This window comes from Hyaloscypha bicolor (assembly GCF_002865645.1).
Source record: "Hyaloscypha bicolor E unplaced genomic scaffold K444scaffold_15, whole genome shotgun sequence".
Classification (NCBI taxonomy): Eukaryota; Fungi; Ascomycota; class Leotiomycetes; order Helotiales; family Hyaloscyphaceae; genus Hyaloscypha; species Hyaloscypha bicolor.
The window spans coordinates 763,072-784,736 of NW_020194517.1; the positions used below are offsets into that span (position 1 = coordinate 763,072).

General features: G+C 51.1%; 8 protein-coding genes across 8 annotated transcripts; 5 read left to right on the top strand and 3 right to left on the bottom strand.

The window, feature by feature from the left end:
• Positions 1–12: 12 nt before the first annotated feature.
• On the top strand, positions 13–2,258 carry K444DRAFT_607414 (MFS multidrug transporter-like protein). Its single transcript, XM_024879170.1, has 4 exons — positions 13–664; positions 722–1,023; positions 1,070–1,250; positions 1,303–2,258. The coding sequence occupies exons 1-4, from the start codon at positions 249–251 to the stop codon at positions 2,228–2,230; spliced, it is 1,827 nt and encodes a 608-aa protein (XP_024742901.1). The 5' UTR covers positions 13–248; the 3' UTR covers positions 2,231–2,258.
• Positions 2,259–2,929: 671 nt separating this feature from the next.
• On the bottom strand, positions 2,930–6,057 carry K444DRAFT_518275 (AIP3-domain-containing protein; the record flags this gene model as incomplete). The annotated part of the gene is made up of 2 exons (XM_024873850.1): positions 2,930–5,785; positions 5,884–6,057. The coding sequence occupies 2 exons, from the start codon at positions 6,055–6,057 to the stop codon at positions 2,930–2,932; spliced, it is 3,030 nt and encodes a 1,009-aa protein (XP_024742902.1).
• Positions 6,058–8,886: 2,829 nt separating this feature from the next.
• Positions 8,887–11,849, top strand: K444DRAFT_624523 (uncharacterized protein; the record flags this gene model as incomplete). Its single annotated transcript, XM_024882410.1, has 4 exons — positions 8,887–9,025; positions 9,075–9,450; positions 9,499–11,579; positions 11,629–11,849. 4 exons carry the CDS (start codon positions 8,887–8,889, stop codon positions 11,847–11,849), a joined length of 2,817 nt encoding a protein of 938 aa, XP_024742903.1.
• Positions 11,850–12,463: 614 nt separating this feature from the next.
• On the bottom strand, positions 12,464–13,109 carry K444DRAFT_607417 (DNA binding methylated-DNA--cysteine S-methyltransferase). The gene is made up of 4 exons (XM_024879171.1): positions 12,976–13,109; positions 12,771–12,894; positions 12,609–12,719; positions 12,464–12,554 (listed from the first exon to the last, which is right to left on the bottom strand). The coding sequence occupies exons 1-4, from the start codon at positions 13,088–13,090 to the stop codon at positions 12,482–12,484; spliced, it is 423 nt and encodes a 140-aa protein (XP_024742904.1). The 5' UTR covers positions 13,091–13,109; the 3' UTR covers positions 12,464–12,481.
• A 346-nt stretch (positions 13,110–13,455) lies between these two features.
• On the top strand, positions 13,456–15,761 carry K444DRAFT_607419 (uncharacterized protein). Its single transcript, XM_024879172.1, has 6 exons — positions 13,456–14,279; positions 14,459–14,511; positions 14,660–14,755; positions 14,805–15,126; positions 15,270–15,433; positions 15,571–15,761. Exons 1-6 carry the CDS (start codon positions 13,675–13,677, stop codon positions 15,711–15,713), a joined length of 1,383 nt encoding a protein of 460 aa, XP_024742905.1. The 5' UTR covers positions 13,456–13,674; the 3' UTR covers positions 15,714–15,761.
• A 448-nt stretch (positions 15,762–16,209) lies between these two features.
• K444DRAFT_518390 (uncharacterized protein) lies at positions 16,210–16,768 on the top strand (the record flags this gene model as incomplete). The annotated part of the gene is made up of 2 exons (XM_024873857.1): positions 16,210–16,411; positions 16,509–16,768. The coding sequence occupies 2 exons, from the start codon at positions 16,210–16,212 to the stop codon at positions 16,766–16,768; spliced, it is 462 nt and encodes a 153-aa protein (XP_024742906.1).
• A 409-nt stretch (positions 16,769–17,177) lies between these two features.
• On the bottom strand, positions 17,178–18,994 carry K444DRAFT_518443 (glycoside hydrolase family 28 protein; the record flags this gene model as incomplete). The annotated part of the gene is made up of 9 exons (XM_024873864.1): positions 17,178–17,332; positions 17,380–17,411; positions 17,500–17,528; positions 17,591–17,645; positions 17,787–17,957; positions 18,041–18,060; positions 18,112–18,398; positions 18,555–18,716; positions 18,742–18,994. 9 exons carry the CDS (start codon positions 18,992–18,994, stop codon positions 17,178–17,180), a joined length of 1,164 nt encoding a protein of 387 aa, XP_024742907.1.
• A 1,618-nt stretch (positions 18,995–20,612) lies between these two features.
• K444DRAFT_518428 (carbohydrate esterase family 8 protein) lies at positions 20,613–21,644 on the top strand (the record flags this gene model as incomplete). The annotated part of the gene is made up of 2 exons (XM_024873862.1): positions 20,613–20,723; positions 20,772–21,644. The coding sequence occupies 2 exons, from the start codon at positions 20,613–20,615 to the stop codon at positions 21,642–21,644; spliced, it is 984 nt and encodes a 327-aa protein (XP_024742908.1).
• Positions 21,645–21,665: the final 21 nt, after the last annotated feature.

Genomic DNA, 21,665 nt, shown 5'->3' on the forward strand with positions numbered 1-21,665 from the left:
CACCTGCAGGCTCTGATCTCCGAGGCAGAGGCACAGCGAGTGCCCAGTGACGAAATCACTCACAGACCCTGCTCGCTGCGAGATTCTGCGGGCGGCTTACTAATGCACCTCGGTGATCGGTCGAAGCTTGTTGACGCCTCACAGACAGAGCTGTGCCAATAAATAGCAAGGCACCCCTCCCTCATTTTTACAATTGGCGATTCAGTCCAGTTCCTTCACTCTTTCCATTGTCCCCAACAGTCGCCAACATGAATGAAGCTGATCGAGAGATGGAGAGGAACGAGCGGGATGCCTCTCCCGAGAGGTTCTCCGCAGTGCGCCCCAGCCATGAGATTGAGCGAATTGCTACCGCGTCCAGCACCTCGACAGAGTCCTCAGAAGGGTCTGTTGCGCGGAGGGACAGCGCCATGCGTCGAATGTCAACACAGAGAGACTTAGAAAGACACCCAACGGTCATCAGTCGGATACATACAGCAAAATCGCAGCACGCGGGCACCATTGGACGGAGTCTTACTGGCAAGAGCCGCGAGAGCAGGCGGCCCCTTCCTGAGATGGGGTTAGGCAAGCCGTATCCACCACTTCTACCAGCTCAGGAGGAATATGTGGTTGAGTTTTCTGGTCCTGACGATCCGTTGCACGCTCAGAATTGGCCAATGAAGAAAAAGTGAGTTGATGTGGGATTGCCCCTCCTGATAAGCTCTCGTCTAACCGTCTCACTTAGGGTTCTCACTGCAGTCATGCTAGGATACACTACATTGGTATCGGCATTTACGTCCAGTATTTTCTCGACCGCGACTCGAACAGTAGCTGCACAATATCACGTTTCGACTGAGGTTGGATTGCTTGGTCTTTCACTTTATGTGCTTGGATTTGCACTTGGACCTACATTCTGGGCCCCTCTCAGCGAATTGAGAGGACGAAGACTACCGATCGTCATTTCGATGTTTGGCTTCTCGATTTTCCAGATTGGGGTCGCAGCCGCGAAGGATTTACAGACCATCTTTCTGTGCCGCTTTTGGGGAGGTGGGTCATATCCACTCGCTCCGGAGTTTAGAGCTGACCTGCATAGGTATTTTTGGTGCATGTCCACTTGCCGTGGTTGCCGCTATTTTCTCCGACATGTTCGATAACAGGACTCGTGGATTGGCTATCACCGTTTTCTCAATGACAGTTTTCACTGGTCCGCTTTTGGCGCCATTCATTGGTGGCTTCATTGTGGAAAGCTACCTCGGATGGAGATGGACTGAGTGGTAATTATATTCTCTCCGTATCCTCAATTTAGATGCTAACAATACCCAACAGGTTAGTTGCTATCATGGGTTTTGTTGCCTTCTTCTTGGATCTCTTTTTCCTGGAAGAGACCTACCCACCTGTGATACTCATCTCCAAGGCCGCCGAATTACGCCGAAGAACCAAGAACTGGGGTATCCACGCCAAGCAAGAAGAAATCGAAATCGATTTCCGCGAGCTGGTCACCAAGAACTTCTCCCGTCCCATGCGTCTCCTGTTCACCGAGCCCATCGTGCTCCTCCTCTCAATCTATATGGCCTTCATCTACGGCCTCCTTTACCTCTTCCTTACCGCCTACCCCATCGTATTCCAGCAAATTCACGGGATGAGCGGAGGCGTTGGCGGCCTGCCCTACTTCGGGATGATCATAGGCATGGTCTGTGCCGGAATCTACATCGCACTAACCCAACCCAGCTACAACAAAAAGCTCGCAGCAAACAACGGCATCCCGGTTCCAGAATGGCGTATCCCACCCATCATCATCGGCGGATTTTCCTTCGCAGGCGGCTTGTTCTGGTTCGGATGGTCGGGCTACAAGAGAGAGATCCATTGGATTGTCCCCACGCTCTCCGGGCTTCTTACTGGTTTCGGCCTGCTCTCCATCTTCCTGCAGGCTTTGAACTATCTCGTGGATGCATACCTCATGTTCGCTGCGTCAGCGATTGCGGGAAACACGTTCCTGCGTTCGTTGGCTGGAGCAGGCTTCCCGCTCTTCTCACAATACATGTTCAAGGCCCTAGGTGTGCAGTGGGCAGGTACATTACTTGGCTGTGTTGCTCTTTGTCTGGTTCCGATTCCCGTGGCGTTTCTGATTTACGGAGAGAGGATCAGGAGGAAGAGTGCCTTTGCGCCGACGAAGCCTATAGAGCCCGTGAGCGAGGAGGATGAGGTGCCTGCTGGCTTGGTTCAGGAGAAGACGACGACGGACAACAATGTTTGAGTTATGAGGTGGGATGACTTCTATGGTGTGGATAATGTTTCATATGGGTTGGATGGATATTCGGCGGCGTTTGTGATACCAAGAACGGGGTTTGGTCCTTTCGGGCATTTTTGTTAGGATAATCTGGTATCTATAGTCATACCAACCTAATGTCAAAGCCACAATTTCAGAAAGAAGCTCTTGATTGAGAAAATCAGCTAGGAAGTGTGCGTCACAATCACCAGGGATCAAATAACACACAGTAAATTAAAGTATTTTTCATTCAATTCAGCTTCTAATGAACGCTCCTCTCCTCTCTGATCTGCCCTGTCTGCTATACTCTACACATCAATGAAGATCACAAGCAAGAAATCTCGTAAGGAAAAGATCGTTCTTTCCTGTCTGCCTGCTCGATATAGTCCCGTAGCTCGATAGGACAGAACCGTAGCTCTCTCAATAAGACCGAGCCACAAGTACGCCGTGCCAACGCCATGCTGGAAAAGAGAAATCCATGCTGCTTGCAATGCCCTCCATCACACAATATACTGCGGCTGATTATGTACCGCTCGTTGCTATGAAGACAAGTGGTGGTAAGCCCACCCAATCCGAAAAGAAAAGGAGAGATGCGGTAGTGAGACAAGTGACATGAATCGAACATTGTTACATCCCCTCCCTTTCTCGTCCCCTTCAACACCTGGACTCGGAGCCAGATGACACATTTCAGATATCAGCAGGCACCTCGCTCTCCCCATTCTGCGATCCCTCGTGAATAGCAGTAGAAGGAGAAAGTGGTTCGTCCACTGCCTCGGCCAGCGCATCTGCCTGTGTCATGCCATTCTGCCTCTCCCAAACTTCCCTGCGGATCCTCTCATCCTTCGCCTTTCTGGCGCGCTCGACCTCCTCGAAACCGCCTGCCTTTTTCAGCTTCCCCTCTTCCACGAAAGTCCCCAGTTCTTTCTGGAACTCTCCACCTCGACGGCTTTCGAGTTCTCGCTGGCGGAGTTTCTCGGCACGCTCGATGGCTTCGAGTCTGTTTTCGTGGTTGGGTTGCAGGGCGCGAACTTCTCCTAGTACGCCTTCTTTGGCGAGAGAGGGGTCGGCAGCTGGGATAACGACATGATTCAAGCCTCGGCCGAGTATGCGTGTTCCAGAGCCAGGGGCGTCTTTCATCTGTTCCTTGGTCGCTTGCTCCACCAGTGCGAACGTCCCAGCAGCCTTCTCAAGATCGTCTTGAAGATCAGTGGCGAGGTCCTCTGCCATAGTCACTTCCTCGCGGTCATTGCAGACGGTCTCGAGCTCCTGTTCCCAGATCTTGGTCCAGACCGGGCGCTCACGTTTCAAGTAGTCTTGCATCTTCTTGAGCTCCATTGTGGCCTGGGAAAGATCTTTGGCAACGGTCTCGAGTTGACGAGGAAGAGGACGCACGCCACGCAAAACGACGTCTTTGCGAAGATCTTCGACGATATCTTGGAGGTCATCAACTTGTTTAACGAGCTTGTCGGACTCTTCACCAAGCTGTTTCCTGCCAGTGTTGATGTAAGCACGACCTTTTCCATCCTTGATATCAGGAATGGCGGCCTTGATAGCTACGCTTTTTACAGAAGTGGCCTTAGTGCGAATGATAGACATCGAGTTTTGAATATCGGATTGAAAGCCAGAATAGGTCTGTCGAAGGACAGCAAGATCTCGCCGCAGGCTTTGAATCTCGCTCATTTGAGCCGAAGTGTTGATTTTCGAAGGGCTGATAAGTGGGCTGTTTCGTTGATTATTATAAGACACCCTCGACAAAGGCGCTGCCGCTAATCTAGCAATATCCCTTGCAGTGTCATTCTGCCGCTCAGATACACGCTGGATGGTTGCCGAGTTGTCCTCGACTGATGTTTTCACCACGTCCATCATCGACCTGAGTCCGCCTATTCCTTCATCGATATGACGCTTCACCTCATCCAACACCTCAACATTCAGCACCAGTACAGACCTATCCTTGATGTCATTGAGGTCCTCAAGCTCATGACGGACACCTGAGACGGGATCCTGAATATAGATCTCAGGGAGATCTGTACCATTACTATGTGTATTCCACGCAAATTTCTCGATGAAAGCAAGTTGCAGCCGGGCCATGGACAGGTCGTTGTACCCATCAGTAAGAACAAACTTCTTGACCTTTGACTTGTACTGTAGGAATATTGTCAATTCTTTGCCTGGAGGAGGTGATGGTTCAGGCGTGAATTGTCTGTCCTGACTCGAAGACACAATAGTGGCCTGCTGCTGGTTTCGGGGCGCCTCGGAGAATTCAATCTGGTCTTTGGCGGTACTACTAGGTGAAGCCCCTGGTAGGAGTGGTAGAGCATCGCTGGGGGGGCCTTGGAGGGTTGCACTTGGCGTATCAAAATTGACGGGCGGTTGCCTTATCTTATCTTCTGGCGTCTTTGCAGTTGGGCTATCGTCCCTGGGTGGTTCACTTGGTGCTTGGATTACTTGAGCTTTTGAGCCTTCTTCTAATACCCGACTTGGGATGCGGACTGGTGAAGCCTCAGTTGCAAGACGCGACTGTTGGCGGTTGTGTCTTTGATCTCCTCGGTTTTGAACAGCTCTCATAGACTCTCTAGCATCATTCCTTCCCCTATTGGGAATGGGAGAGTTCTGGGCAGGGGGTGGAAGCAGAGGCACACCATTCGGAGATGCACCGAGGTGCTTAGAGATCTGATAAGCTGAATATCGTCTCGACGCTCGCCTCTCGAGATCACCACCTCTCTGTAACGCCGCAAGTGCATTTTGCTGCTTGGGTGGCGGAGGAGGTGGTGGAAAGGCGTCTACACTAAGCTCTTCCGGCCCTGCTCGCCGCGAATTTTGTGACTCGTCTCCGGGATAAGGTGGAATGATTGTCATGGCTTGCATTGTTGAACTTGACAGTGTTGACTGCTCTGAAGACAGAGACCCTCTTGATGGATCTCTACCGGGAAGTCCTCTTCTATTGGGGTTCGCAGATGATGAAGATCCCCTGGGAGGAACGCCAATCTCATTCGGCATTGCGCTGTCCCTATTCTCAGAGATACTGCCATCTTGAAAGCTGTTCGATATCCCTTGATCGAGTAATGTGCTAAGTCCAGTGTTGCCACTATTGACGCTGCTAACGCTGCTGTTCCGAGGTACATCCAACACGCCATTTTGACTTGACCCCTCTCTCGACTGTTTTTGCCGAAGTTTTTGTTGTTTTCGTTTCAGGCCGTGAAGTAGATTTATGATGATATCTCGGATTCTAGGCAGATATTTTTCCAAGCTTTCGACACTAGCTTCTTGACTAAGAGTTGACTCGAGGATGTGTCGTAGAAGCTCAGGTACGTTGCCTAGGTCGGAGGTATCGACATTGATAGCGGTGAAGGCTCTACAAGCTATATTGAATTCGTATCCTAGCCTAACATATACATCTGAGACTTGTGCATCTGTAGCCTGGTGTCTGGACCACTGTGTCAGGGTTTCGAGAAGCTGTTTCGTTGCGACTAGGAGGTGGGTGACACTCTTCTCGATCTGCGATAGAGGAGGAGCAGTCTGGCTGCTTTGGTTCGGTTGGGGTGGCTGAATCGCAGAACATGTCAGCTCTGCAGTGAATGAGCGGAGGGGGTTATGAAGCGAAGCGCTCGCAATGACGGACGCGCTTTCGGTCTGGCACTTACATTCTGTCTCCTGCTGCCACCGTTTGCTAGCGATTTCGCAGAAGATGACGATGTCCGTGGCTGACTTCCAGGGCCGGGGGACATAGATCGTGCGGGGACGGTCGGTGGAGGTCCTGGATCTGCGGCTGGCGACCTTCGCTGTATCGATCTTTGAGAGGTCGGGGGCGCCTGCATCTCTGCGATTTAAAATGCGGCTCTAGCATACAATCATAGCGTCGTGAACATGAGTTCCCACAGAACAGGTGCACTCGCTGTGAGGAGGTATCGTATGTCTATCCTGGCAGATTTGCGGTTCGACGATTTCTAACCTGTCCGGTCTCACATCAAGCAAGTGAAGTTCATGGTTCGTTACGTTAGGTCGTTGGCGGAGGAAACATCTTGCTAACCGAAAGCGCTAGGCTTCATTTAGACACTCCATGAAACAAACAACACTTGCAAAAAATGCAGTCACAACTTTCTTCACGTCTTGACACTGTCAAAGCAAACGGAGTTGAGCTATTGATCAAAGCTAATATCGACACAGAGGGGCAGGCATCGCTCCAACCCCTAAGTTAACCGAGTGAGCATCGGCTCAAAGACAAGCCTGTCCTGCGGGAGTTGGGGAGATCCTTCCTCGGAAGACTTTCTGCAGCTCTCTCTCCTTACTAAGGTCGAGCGATCCTGGCATTCTTTTTCCTCCGGCCTCCCTCTCCTATGCATCGATGATCCGCGACATGAGAGCGAGAGAAAAGACGTGGCCTCTCGTTGACCTGAACCATTCTATTCCAGAGTGATTTATTTATTTTCAGTTTTCAGTCTTGCGAGAGAGTTCGAGCAAATTGCCAAAGCAGAGGGGCACAGTCACAAGACAAACCCCCCAAGCTCAGGAGTCAGGAGTCAGGAGGCAGCACTCAGGTAACTCTTACAACAGGCTAGCCGGTCCCTGTGCCCAAAGGCTTTCTGCAGAGTGGGGGGTATTCGTATTGGGCGAGTAGTTCTGCCGGGCTTTTTGCGAGACAGTGTGTTGATAATAGCATGCATCTCTCATACTGCCCACAATGCAAACGCAAACGCAAATGCAAATGGTATTGTGGTCCATCCAGACCCTGCTCTGTGCGCTGTCGAAGGTAAATATAACGATCACGGACCACGGCACTTTATGCTCCATGCTTGATTGGCGCATGCCGGCTGGCACTTCTCGTGGGATTGGCTCCTCCAGCAATCAGCCGCCTGCGCCTCCCCTGTCACGGAGAGGGTTCTCCTAATAAGCGTGCGCCAGCCTCCAGGTGCTATGATCGACAAAATCCGGGGCAGCGCTGAGCTGGAGGAGAGCACAGCGTTGGAGCCTTGGAGGACACGGCCAAAAACGGACTGCTACAAGTACTTTGTAATAAGTCTGCTAAGTCTGCTAGAGAAGAAACTGCATGTGAATCCGTGAATCCCTCCCTACCGTGGATGGGATCATGGTCTGTGATTCGGTCTCCCTTTCCTGATACTGATACGGTATTCCCTGGGTCTCACCGATGAAATCTAGACCTAGGCCCCGGGTATTCGAACACATAAGCGATCCTCGTCGGGTACTCCCACGCTGTCCAGCTCGAGCTGCTGCTGCTGAGGACGAGAAGAGGACCGACTGTGGAGGCGTGGAGGCCATTGCAAAGCGAACAGCTCCAAAGCGTGGGCTCCCAAGCGTGGGCCCCAAAACACACAGTGTCATGGCGATGATGGCCTTGAGTGGCTTAAAAAAAGTCGTGCTCGTGTGCTTGAGAAGCCAACCCTTCTTCATTCAGTCACCGCTGCTGCTCCAAACCCTAACGACGTGGTCCTTCTATCCAGACACAGGACCCTTTGCATCAACTCTATCGATCCAGTCTCGCGTTGTCTTGCTCTCTTCGTGCCCTGCCCGGCCCTGCCCTGCCCTGCCCTGCCCTGCTCTCTGGAGTTGAGCTCTTTACGTTCGTTCGCCCCAGCAGTTGCGCCCGCACCTCCACGTCCCTTCCCGGAAGCGTTTAAGCTCCCGTTGCAAGGGGCTTGAAAGCTCGCCCAGTCAACGCCGCCGAAGCAGAAACCCAACTAAAATCCAATCCGACTCCGACCACCTCTTTCTACCCACTACCAATTCTACGCAACTGCTCGAACCTCACGTTCTGTCCTTCAGAGCACTCGCCCCATCCTCCTCCCCTCCTCTCCTCTCCCTTCCCATCTCTGCCCTACGTGCGGTTCATGGCCGGAGAGCGTGCGTGCATTTATTGAGTCCTTTCATTCTTCTCGCGCTTTTTTGTCCTTAATTTTGACCACCGCACGATTGCTTGCTTGCTCAACCCCCAACCACCCCCCTCGCATTTTCCGTCACCTTCCACCTTCCACCTCCCGCCTCCACAATCGACACCACGCACCAGCATCGCGCAGACTCCGCATCCTCCGCTCGAGGGACGTTGGTGGATGTTAGAAGGAGAGGACAGGAGGGCATCGCGAGTTTTTCAATCTCCCGAGGTGAGACACCACTTCTTCACATCCAGCCTCCTCAGGCAGCCCTGGATTGGAACTTGCAGCTTCCAGCATCGACCAGCCCAATATGAACGACCATCTTAATGGCGTTTCTAGAGCCGCGCATCTACTGACAGCTTTCAATTTTGTAGACAGGCTTCCTTGCGGCGGAAAGCTTGCCTCACTGGGCACGGGTTTATCACCGGAACAAACACAATTTCAGTATTGGCGCGACTGTTCATGATCAGTGAACGATCTGCGCAAGGCTATCAATCACCAGGTGAGTCTCTCAATTCATTCATAGATCTCAGCCTTCCATGCCAGACTGGCTCCTCAGCTTCACATGCTGCAGCAGCCCAACGTGCGTGTCACGTCGCCTGAGCCTGGTTGGGAAAAGTGCATTTCCGCGCTCGCCTTTCCACAACATTGAGAATATCTCCTAATGCGTCTCGAGCCTAGATACCGCAGCCTCTGAATTGACGATTCTTGTACGGAAGGCACTGGCTCGAGTAAATCTAGCCGGTCCACACCCTTATAATGGTCCAGGGTAAGAAGGCCAACGAAATGTCGAACGGCACAAACAAGTATCAACAGCCCAACATGGCCTTTCAGCGAAACAATTTACCAGATTCTCGTGGAGGTAGCGCGGGCAAGAGTGATGGAAAGCCACAGAATGGTGAGTTGGAAATGTTCCAATTCAGTGCCAGCACACTGACTTCAATTAGGCAATGCCAGTTTCTTCCGCACAGATGCTGCGATCTCTGGTGCCAAAACCCAAGGCGAGCGGCCGCTTCAGAGATGGGTAGACGATGGCCCTGCACCTGTCGATGCTTCTTTGGAATCTGGACGAAATTCGAAGTCTACAGGAGCCTGGGACCAATTCGCCGAGAACGAACGCCGCTTCGGGCTGAAGACCGACTATGATGAAAACATCTACACAATGCCCATCAACAAGAACGACCCCCAATACAAGCAAAAAGCAGCTGCGGCTGATAAGATTGCAAGAGAAATTGAGCATAATGTACCTACCAATCCGCATGTGGCAGAAGAGCGCATTATAGATAATGTGGGAGGAGATGATGGTGTTGATGAAGAAGAGAAGTAAGGCACGCACCCCTTCCTCAATGCTCTTTGCTCACAATTATGCAGGTACAGTGGTGTCCGCCGTCAACAAGAGTTCCCACCTCTGGGCTCAGTGAACAACAACAAATACACACCCCCAGCGAGACGAGCTCCTACTGGACAAGCCACTGTCAGTGGTGCACCGGTCGATCCGGCCATCATATCTTCACAGCTTGCCCGTCCCGATAAGCCAGCAGCTGAACGCCCAAAGCCCGCTGTGGCTGCCAAGGCATCAAAGCCAGAGTTAGCTACCCCTCCTACTACAACCGAATCCAGCTTTGCTGCTACCCCAGAGACGAAAGCTACACTCACCACAACACCATCCTCCTCTAGTCGTACCGCATCTCCTCAGGTCAAACCTGAAGGTGTTCCGAATGCTACCGCGACCGTTGAGCGCGACGTTACAAACGCCTTCAAGACTTTCGCGACTCGGGAGAGGAGAGTCGTTGAGAACGCTCGCATGACGAAGGCGAAAAATGATAAGGAAATCAAGTTGAATGACTTGAAGAAGTTCGCAAACAACTTCAAGCTCCATACGCCAGTTCCATCTGACCTTGTCCCGATCATTGCGAAGGATCCTGCAAAGCAAAAAGAGATTCAAGAAAAGGCCAGGCGTAATGCTGAAGAATCGTCGAAGACACATGCCCCCGAGGCCGCCAAACCTATCGCAGCTGTCCCAGATGCTACTAAGCCCGCGCAGCGTCCAGCACCAGCTCCACACGGCACATCTCCTGCAAACACCTCCAACCGCCAGAACCCTGGACGCAATTCTGCTTTTGTGCAAGGCCCATACAACCCAAACCAGCCCTTCAACAACAGGGGATCTAACCAGACCTCGCAGCCGCAGCCGGCACAAACAAACCGCCCAGCTCCAAATCTTGGCGCCCGTTTGAGGAATCAGGAGCAGAACAAGCATAGCCAGATACCAGTGAATCCAATTCCAGTTCATGAAACGCGTCTTCCACCCACTGGTCCTGCCAATATTGTCGACCCTAACTTCTCACGGCGATCTAGTGGCGTGGCAAGTGTAGGACCAGCTGCCAGGCTGAACCCAAACAGCATCGAGTTCCGCCCAAGTCCAAATGCTCCATCATTCAGCCCGAACGGTAATCCCAGCACTGGTTCAAGCCCCAGATCGGCTCTCAACACTACTGCTCCCACCCCAGTTACTCGCTCATTGCTTAAACGCAAGCCTATTCCGGAATCAGAGCGCCCATCTATCAAGGGCAAGTTCAATGCCTTGGAGAATATCAAGACGTTCAAGCCAGGTCAAGGAAAGGACTGGAAGCCAACTGGAGGCATCAAGCCCGCTTACGATACTCCCCCCATCTTCAGACAGGTTGCGGACGAGGAGAAAGCAGATTCTACGATCCACATGACCTATGCCAAGACATTTGAGATGGCACACTTCCCGCCACAGACCATGTCTCCCCCAAATCCTACCCACGCCATTCCCCAGGTTCCACACCAACATCAATTGCCGTTTCATCTACAACAAGGTGTGCATAACAATATGGCTTCAAGACAGTCTCCTCGCCAGCCACCGATGAATCTTCACGGCAATCAGCATGCCCATGGACCCACTCCACCATTCAATGGCCACGACGAGCACCGTATGATGCCATCACATTCAGCTCAATCCTATGCATCTCCTCGACTTCAGAATGTCCCAATGGCATATCCATCGCCGATGAATCAGAACGCACAATTAGCCTTTCCTCCCCAGATGATGCAATATTCTGGGGCACCACCAATGCAACCACAGCTTCGCTCGTTCTCCCAGAGTCATCAGTTCATGCCTCAGCAGGGGCAAATGGGCCCAATCATGATGCCAAATCCCGCCGGCTCATTCTTGACTTCCCAAGGCATGGCCCCTGGGCCCCAGATGATGTACCAACAGGGAGGACAAGGCCCTTTTATGCCACCTCATAACGGCCCACCCGCCATGCCAGCCAATGGTTTCCCAAGCCCAGGACGAGGTGCACCAATGATGATGAATCAGGGTTCTCAGCAAGGCCATCAGCAGCCCATGTACGGGATGAATCCTGGTATGAGCCCAGGACCGCAGTATGTCGCACCCATGTACCCTCAGCAACCACCTGGACAAAGTAAGACCCCTCATTTTCCTCCTACCTCATTCTTACTAACATGAAATAGTGCCCATGCGCGGGTATGGCGGACCTAATCAGTTTGGAACGAGTCCTCAGCAGATGCATCAATATGGACCTCAACAACATCGAAACAATCATCCGAATGGTAATTACAACGGTAATAAGAATTTCCAGCAACATGGTCAGCATCCTAATGGACCGGCAAGCAACCAAATTCCCACCGGACCCCAAGTACGACCGTCGGAAGGCAGCGACGAAACAAAATGAGCGACTGAGCTCTGTCGTTGACATATTACCTGGCGCCGATGCCTTTGGCATCAAACCTCGTTTCGTTATAGCATATCTGAACATAGCTTCGTGCCAGAATTGGTCTATGCTACATACTTAGAGCTGCTGCGTTATCTGAGGATCCCCAGGTTGCTTGGATTCGCGGCACGAAGCCGAATATCGAAGCCTTGGATCGTGACGAGTTCTCATTCCGTCTCGAGCGCATTTGGTGCGTCTTCATGTTTTGCTTAGTTGTGGGCATCAGTTAACATTCGTGGAGAATCTGATATCAGCAAGGGTTCCCTACATCGTCTCACCAACTGCTCACAATCCAGATGGACAATTCGTACTCCAACTGCAGCTAGGGAGGCCAGGGAGGGACCACACCATTGTTCGAATCTCCAGGGACGAGAGTCGTCAATGCAGTGGCGAAGCTGAACAGACTGGCAGGGATATTTGGGACCACACTTTATGGGGACTTCTGTGGAAAGGTGGACAAGGTCTTTTGCAAAACAAACACCTCGTGGCTCTTGTGGATTTGTATCATAGCTTTAGGTCTACAAGCCCTTCCACCACTACACGTCTGCTTGTGACTTGCTCCTAACGTGAACTCCTTCTACTGGTCCAGCTAATCATCCCTCGTCGTCGGAATCTATAAGGGGAGCAATTCCAGCTGCTTCTTCACTAGGTAGCTGTCGAGGGAACCTGTTGTCACGGTGATCAGCTATCAGAATACACCGCTTCCCCAGTTCAACAGACCATCCATATTCTGCAAAATCCACCATCAACTCGCCCAAATTACCTGTCGTGACAGTCACACCCTCACCGCGTAGGGCTTGAGCTTGATTTGCTGCGCCTGATGGATAACCTCTACTCTTTTATTAGATTAACAATTGTAGGTTCAACATGAGAAGTGATTACCTCGGTGAGATGATACCCTTCGAGTTGATCACGCGTTGCCAAGGAACGTTTCCATTGTGGAAAGTTTGGCTTGTATCAGACGAGAGATGCTTGAGGCAAACGCCTACTTGGCGGGGGCGTTGAGCTGGCTTGCATGTCAGTCTTTGTAATTTCAAAGTCCGATTCCACTGGCGAAAGGGTAACTTTGTAAGAAAAGGGGTCTCACGGGTTCCTATGAGCCTTGCAATATGGCCGTAACTTGTCACCTTTCCATGAGGAACCTCTTGGATTGCGCTGTAGACTGCGTGGAAGAACGCTTTTGCTTCGTCTGTTCGAGGCATGGTTGCATCTGCTTCTCACATCCTTCCGTGTTCTCGCGATGAAAATGCAAGCGGACGCCTTGGAGTTGACACGAGATCCCGTGATTTGCTGGGATCAGCGCCAATCAGCTTCATTCAGATCTTGCATAAGATGGGGTAGGCTCCCCCAGCTTTAGCTTTTCTTCCAGTATAAAATAGGGAAGCACGAACCCCTTCTCGGGATCATGCATCCTGAGTTGTACAGTAAGTCCTCGGAAAGATAGGTCTGCAGCTGGCCGAGACCATCTGTTGTGCCAGCTAGCAGAGGGTCGGCACACCCCGCCATCCTCGTCAGCGGGTCGATTGCGCTACGGGAAATCTTGCTTCTGATCTTCCCAGCCACCAGATTTCGATATCGAGATCTAAAGTCTATTTTAGATCTTGCCCTCAAGTGCCGTCGTACTTCCTCAGTCTGATGCAGATGCATGGACTTTCTTGTCCATAACTTTTCTGGCTAATTAGATGCGTTGTTCATTCATTGCGTAGTGCTGATATCGGGCTCTTTTGTCAGCCTTGCCTTAGATCTCGAGAGCTCCAACTTTGTTCACACCGCAACGACAAACGCAATGCGACTCGACTTACGGATACTAGGCCTGCCGGCTTCCATACTGTTTCTCTTGGCCTCTCGCATGATATCTACAAATGCCGCGCAAGACGAAGAATCTCCGGTACAATTGCAGGGGGATCTCCCCATCCAAAAGCGCTTGCCTCCAGACTCCCCGCAACGCCGCAGGCAGCTCGAAGCTGTAGAAGAACATCTACGACTTGGCAGAAGTCCAGTTGGAGTATTAAAAATGAGCTCTGATGAAGGAGAGAAGTTCTACATGGATTACTGGCAGTTCGAAGGGGAATTGGAGCAGAGTCAGCTGTTGAATACTGGCATATCGTTGAGAGCTAGAGATGAAGAAGAGGAGGCTCGACTGCTGGCAAATTCGTCAGCGACTGTGTCCTTCAGACCGCCGTTCGCTTTACATACGGAAGAGTGGTCTGATACACTGGGTTTTGAGGATCTGAGAGCTCGCAACGTTGTCGATGATCGCAGCTCTGCTGCTGTTCTTGCCATGCTCACGAAGAGGGGTTTTCAATGCCCGACGGGTACCGCGAACTGCACTGATGCGGGATTTCCAAACAGCTGCTGCCCTACCACAGAATTTTGTTATCAAATTCAGGAGTTAGTCAAGGTCATTTTCTTACAAAATTGCTGTTTCTCTTTAACATATGAGAGTGGTGAGCTGGTGAGCTGTTTTGAGACCTCTCTAGGACCCCTCACCCTTACGTCAGCAAAGCACCTTCAAAGCTCTCAGCTCCCTCGAACTTCGCTCGATTTTACAGTGCTAATTTCCTGGATAGTACGGGCCTAGGGCCAGTTGGCTGTTGTCCCAACGGGTCGGTGTGTGGAGGAAGTAAGTCTCCCACCCATAGCATTTATCGTACTTTTATGTCCTGCCGAGTTGTTTATTCTCTAGCTTTGTCTTGGGATGCGACTGCCCCAAAGTCACTGTTCCAACTCCAGACTCTGCTCATCGAGGCAATACTGATCCTTGAATGTAGCGATCAGCCCTTGTAATGCTCCTAACACGGCTTGTGATGACAACAGCTTCGGAGGCGGCTGTTGCATACCGAATTTCGTCTGTGCTGGAATTGGCTGTAAGTACTTCAGTGGGGACCTGTGCAGGTTAAAGGCTCATTTGTTTAGGCGTTATAAATTCAACGTTGGTTACAACGATAGTGGTCACCCACACTTTCACAGTTTCCGCATCATCAACTGGAAGGAGTACTCAAACAACTACAGTAGTCAGCACGCTGACATCTTCAACTTCGTCTTCTTCCTTGCGAAGCACTTCAACATCCGTGACTGGCACAGCTACAGGAAGTCCTCCCGTCCGTCCAACAAGTGATACGTTAACTTCGACGTCGACCCAGGACACAGGCCCTTGCCCAACTGGATTCTACGGATGCTCAGCCACGTATGGAGGCGGGTGTTGCAGGACATTCCGTAACTGTGATATAACTTCATGGTTCGTAGAATCTCTCTGTTTAGGGTTCCATCCGACTTGTTTGCTTCTCAGATATGTCTTGAGAGTTGACTGCTCGCAAGACACTCTCTGAACTCCAAAGTATACCAGTTAAAGCAATGCTGACTCGAGGATCTGGATTGTAGCCCTGCAGGCAGTTCTACAACAATCGTTAGTAGCGGGGTCACTCTTGTGGTTCCAGTAGGGCCAGCTGCAACCGTGAATTCTCCGACAGGAAGCTGTGCTACAGGTTGGACGACTTGCGATGCTTCCTTAGGCGGTAATTGTTGTCCTAGCAATTTTCAGTGTGGTCAGACCCCTTTCTGCTTTCCCTGCTCCACATGTCATACGAGTCTGGTCCCTTGGCTGTCGCTTGAGAGTAGACTCAGAGACATTGTCTCAACGCCAAAGTCGACCCTTGTAAGGCAATACTGACCCGAAGTTTAGGGACAGCCACTTGCTCGTCTGCAGCCGCGACCTCGACGGCCTTTGTACAGAAAGAAAGTCCAAGTGCTGGATTCAGTAGCCGGGGAGTCGGGGCCTTCGGTGCCATGATAATGACCTTCATGCTGGGATTAATTCTTGTATAGACTTGCCTTGAACGAATTGTATAGAAATGAAGCAATATCACGTATGGCAACTTCTCAAAAGTCCCTCGGAAGTCCCGAAAGTGACGACCCTCATTAACACGTGACACCCCTGTCGTTCGACCTTCCAAGATGACGAACTCAACGTGGGGGCAACATCTTCCCCTTTGAAAACAACATCACACCAAACGAACACGCTCTTCTCCCGAATCTCTGAATCCAAGCCCGCGACGGAGTCTCCTGTATCTTTCACGCGGGTGCAAATAACGAACAGAAAAGCATTGCGCCCAGCGATCCGTGATTCGCAGCTCAAGGACTTCGGGGGGGGATCATTCCCCAAGGCGAAGAGGCTTTTTTTGCCAGTCAGTCGCAGTCTCTTCGATCCTCCTCAAACTCTGCCAGAAGGAGTCGGGAAAGAGAGACAAGACGATAGCTAAAGAGCGGCGGGATGACGGCAGCAGTGCGAGCACCAGGAGGCGGAGGATCGGGGCAAACCCAGATGCGAAATCCAGTGCAGGGTGGAGGCAGAGCGAGCCCGGCTATTACGGCGCCGGCGCCGAGACAGGCGGTGCTACATTTGAGGGGCGCGACGAGGGAGGAAGAGTGTGAGCGTGGGCAGGAGGGCGAGAGTGAGAGGAGGGGCATTTCGTGGGCGGAGGATGTGGTTGATAATGAGGGGATGGGGAGGAAGAGTAGTAAAGGTCTGTTTCGTCCCTTTTGCGTCCCTCTCATCTTTTGAGATGATATTGCTGGGGGAGGAGGAGGGGACGGGGAAGGGGAAGGGCTGACAGGAGATAGTCTGCTGCATATACCACGCTCCGAAAGGAATCGACGAGTCGAGTGATGAGAGCTCGAGTGATTCGAGTAGTGATAGTGATAGCGGGGATGATGGGTCCGCAAGGCCGGTGAGGAAACAGGGCGGTGGGCATGGACATGGACATAATCACGATCATGATCACGGAAAGAGGTCTGGAAAGGGGAAGGGGAGAGCGAGGAGTCCGAATGCGTATGAGAAAGTGCGTAAGCCTAAAAGTGAGGGTGCTAAGGATAAGGGATAGGGTGGGAGAATGATTGAGAGTGGAGAAAGATGGTGTCTTGATATGATTGTGTGACAAGGCTCTGAGCTCGGGTTGCGGGTTGCATTGGGAGGCGTTCTGGTGCCTAGCATAGGATTTCTGCATCTTACTGCTTCGTCGTTACGTTCGCATTCTCTGAGACACTCCAAGTGGGAAGACAGCGAGCAGCAGAACTAATGATAATCATGTATAATGGCAGAACCGATCCCGTTGCTTGTGTAATGCTTTTTAAAAGTATCTACAGTTGAAAATTGATTGACAAGTGTCAACATACCGCTCCAGTGCCGGGAGTAAAAAGTACATATATACATAAGAATAGGGGTTCGTTTCGGCCGTCCTTAGAGGTGTCAAGTGTCGCTTGTCGTCGCGCAGTCTCATCAACTCTCGTATTCTAAGAGCAGGACGCTCCTGACGGGACGTTCTTACAACTAGAGCTTGTCTTTCCGCCAGTCACAGAAACGCCTGTCCAAGTCCAAGATGAGCAAGACCCGCTTCCACAAAGGATTTGGATGTTCGTTCCGGAAGACTCGACGGTTCCAGTTATACCTATATGAGAGTCAGCATAGTCTGGTCAAGAGAATGGGGTTCCTTACCATCTAGAGTAAGATCGGTGATGGGAACACCACTAGAATAAATTAGCATCATGTTACTTTGGGGAGTAGGGGGCCGAGAGGCGGGGCGTCCTCTCGACTCCTGAGAATGGGGGGAGGTACGTAGTCGGATTTCCAGTCGGGCCGCCATTCTAAACGTCCCTTAAGTTAGCAAGCTCCTCTTTACTGTGTGGTGTTGAGTTTTGTTGCTTACCTCGTAATCCTGCTCGATGATGATTCCGTATTTCGTGATGCCGGAGAGGGTGATGCTAGACAATCTCAAAGTCAGTACTGCCCTCATGAAGTGGATGTTGGTGGGCTGAAACAGTCTTTCACGACTTCTTCGCGCTGGAGACATGCCAGAGAGAGGAACAGAGGGAGGAAAGCTGAGCTCAGAGATTGCCACGTACTCTCTATAGGATACACCAGAAACGGAACCTGTGGCGTCGTAGACGGTCTTAATCCGAACACCATTCTGGGAGTTCTTGATAGTGGAAGATTCAATATTGACACCTGAGACAGTGTTGTCATCTCGACCTCCTACAGAGCCGATCGAAAGGCCATGGCCGCCCGAGCAAGTCCTATATTACAGGATCTCGGATCAGCACGGCCTTCAAAGATATAATTGGGAGTTGGATAATGCTCCGAGAATTGAATGACTTACCCTCCAGTGAAGGTTATGCTCTGCAATTTTGTTAGCAAGTTTGAGGAGACGAAAAAGTTTTGATAACGGACCTTTCCTGAATTTATAGCCAGACAATCGTCCTGATTTTGTACATTTGCGCCCGAGATTGTGATGCTTGTACTTGAGCCCACATCAAAAGCGTCCGTGTTGGCGGCAAGGGAGTTAGTGTCTCCCGCGCTGTTGTCAATGGTGATATCAGCCAGAGTGAGGCCTGTTGAGCCATCGATTGAGAAGGCTTGTACTGGGGTGTTCAGGATATTGAGGCCGGTGATGGATGAAGTGCCAGTCAAAGATAGAGCGTAGAAGAACTTGGGCTTAGTTTTCCCACCATTGCCGCCTAAATTCCAGAATCTCAGATCAGTGTTGTCTCCAAGCGTACGATTTGGGAGTTGATACAGTAACCCAAGAGTAGTCTGCTCTAAGACTAGCTCGGAGCAGAATACTTACAAGGCATGCGAGAGTTAAAATAATGCTCCGAAGGGTTGAGACTTACCTTTGCCATCCCACCATTTCGCACCATTGCCATTGAGAGAATGCCCGGAGGCTCCAGTTACAGTAATATCTTCCCCTGAGATAGAAAAAAGTGGGCCAGACCATTCTTCATATCCCCATGTCGTCTCGCCCTCAAAGGTTACCTGATAAAAGTCAGCAGGAGCTCAGCAAAAAGGAGCAGTAAAAACTTGCATGTGTCCCTGACCCGAGATCCGTCAAGTCGAGTGTTACACCAGAGGGGACAGTAATGCCATCAAGGACTATGGTTGCACAGCTCTTCTTCGAAGCGCTAGCATCAGCTGCTGCAGTAAAGGTACAGCTAGCACGCTTCTGGAGGGCAGCATTCTTAAGGTCTGGGGCAGGTGTTGGCAGAGGGTTTGCAGAGACGAGAAGTGAAGCCACACCAAGGACCAGCCCAAGTGTTTGGGCGAAATGAGCCATTTGAAAGAATGTCTTGGAAAAGCTTAATGAAGAAGATGGAGTAAGGTAGTAAGCGAGATGCTTGGAGGAACAAAAATAGTGAATGCCAAGAGCGGCTTCTTATAACTTCGGGGACACCCACAAAAGGAGAAGCTGCTCCATCTTCCAGCGATTCCACTGTTCATCCTTCCACGTCAGTTATTCTTACTTCAGACTTCAGTGCAACAGCTCACTGCCACATTGGGAACCTGGAAACCTTCACGGCGGCGGTGTTGCTGTCTTCGATATATCATATATCAAATCCCATTAGTTACCGTCTAAACAGGGATTGAGAAGGCAGGGGCCGCAGGGCGCGTCTGTTTCTTTGCGGACTGCTTCTCAGCTCCTGGACCGGGCCCCATGTTGCGAAGGAAGCTGAGTCCTGATTGGCCACGTAGGTTTGAAGGTTCTTGCACAAGAACAAAAGGAAGTGTGATCAATCGACTGGTGGATCCGATAACAGGCATAAAGGACGGAATGAGGAGGAAAGCACGAGCGGCCATTGGGGAGGCTTCGTTTCGTGTTAATTGAGTTGCGGCTGTAGAAAGGGGAAGTGTGGGGTACATCTCGCTGGCGGCCGATTGGTGCTTCTCGAGTAGAGTGTGGCCCCAGTTTCTCCTCGAATCGCAACAGTCTTCATCCGGTCAAGACGGGCAGTTGCTGATGAGCTTGCCCTACAGATTTGAAACTCATAAGTTGATAAACCTCTTTCGCGGATACTTCCGCAATAGGACCTACCTTCAGTACTTCACCCTTTTACTCTCATCTCGCATCAACGTTGGTCCAAGCCCTGCCGAGTCTGCCGGACCGGCCTCTCTTTCTCTTGCCTTTTCATGCATCGCATCAAGTCTTATGAAGTCAACGCCCATGTTTTTCCGTCCGAGCAAGCCTCAAACTGTTGAAATGACGTGCTATTCGGTGTTCAGGAAGCTGTCAGGTATGTAAACCCCCCCTGGAATCCCTGAATAGGTACACCATCCGCTGACGCACATGCAGCAACTCGGGTCACCTGCTCTATTTCCAACCTTACCCCTCTCAGAGACCCATCGTCTCGGTGTGCTATTGGTGGCATTCAAACCAAGAATCCGTGAAGGGGTTTCACTTTGTTCTCTTTTCTCATGATCTCCGTTGACCCCTTTGTGTGTGCGGCTGTGCCGCCCCTGCGGAACGAATGCTTGATCTGATAGAGTGGTCTTGTTTCAAGTTTCAGTGACGGCCCGCCCGGCACTCTACCTATTACCACGAGCTTTAATGGAAGGGAATTTAATTTATTAGAGGTGGATGATCTAGATCCTTGGGAATTCGGAAATCGGCTGGTCAGCGTCCAAGGTAGGAAACATTTCGTGGGCCTTTTCTTCACATTCTGGAAACATTCTCCACATTTCACTCACCCTTTCCCGCGAAATGTTGGCGGAGTTTTCATTAAAATCCGTGTCTTTCATTTTACTTCGATACATTGCTGGAATAATTAATTCCCTTGGCATCCGTGTGTCTGCTTTTATAACCGGCTTTCCCACTGCACATTCGAAATATGTTCTGACAACTCCCGATCAGCTTCATCGAGTAAGAGTTCGCACACTTTACTTCGCTCTGGTTCAACATGCGCCTCTTACTTGCCGTCAGCTCCCTTGTTACGGCAGCCATTGCCGCAAGCAGGACTTCAGCTCCGTCTGGTGCTATCACAGTTGGCTCCACAGGACAGTACTCAACCGTAGGCTCGCAAAATCAGATGTCACAGAACACAAATTGACGGCCACAGATTCAAGATGCGATAAATTCTTTGAGCACAACATCAACAGCGGCTCAAATCTTATTCATCCAGGCTGGGACATATTCGGAACAGGTCACTATTCCCGCCAGAGCAGCCGCCCTTACGATTTATGGGTCCACCACCGACACAAGCTCATATACAAGCAATGCCGTCACCATCCAACATAGTTCGAGTCTTCTGAGCGGTGCAGCTAACGATGAAGCCACGGGTACGGTCATTAATCTCGCTGCAAACACCAAGTTCTACAATATCAATATCAAGAACACGTACGGTAAAGGATCTCAAGCTATTGCTCTAGCTGCCTATAACACACAACAAGGATACTACGGCGTTGGCCTTTACGGATACCAAGACACCCTTCTGGCTCAAATTGGTAACCAGGTTTACGGGAAATGCTACATTGAAGGAGCGGTCGACTTTATCTTTGGCCAGCACGCACGAGCATGGATCGATAGCTCTGACATTAGAGTTTCAGCAGGAGGAGGTGCTATTACCGCGAACGGTCGTGCTTCATCATCTGATGTTTCCTACTATGTCATCAACAAATCCTCTGTCTCGACCTCCACGAGCTCCACCGCCGGTTCAGGGACCGTGTATCTTGGCCGCCCATGGAGCCAGTATGCCAGTGTTTGTTTCCAGAACACTGTTTTGGGGGCTATAATCAACAGCGCGGGGTGGGAACAATGGAGCAGTAGCACGCCAAATACAGCAGCTGTAACTTTCCAGGAGTATGGCAATACCGGAACTGGTGCCTCGGGAACCCGAGCAAGCTTCTCGACAAAGCTAAGCTCAGCCGTATCTATCTCGACCATTTTGGGAAGCACATACACCAGCTGGGTCGATACGAGTTATTTGGCATAGGTTTGATGGGGATATTGGAGT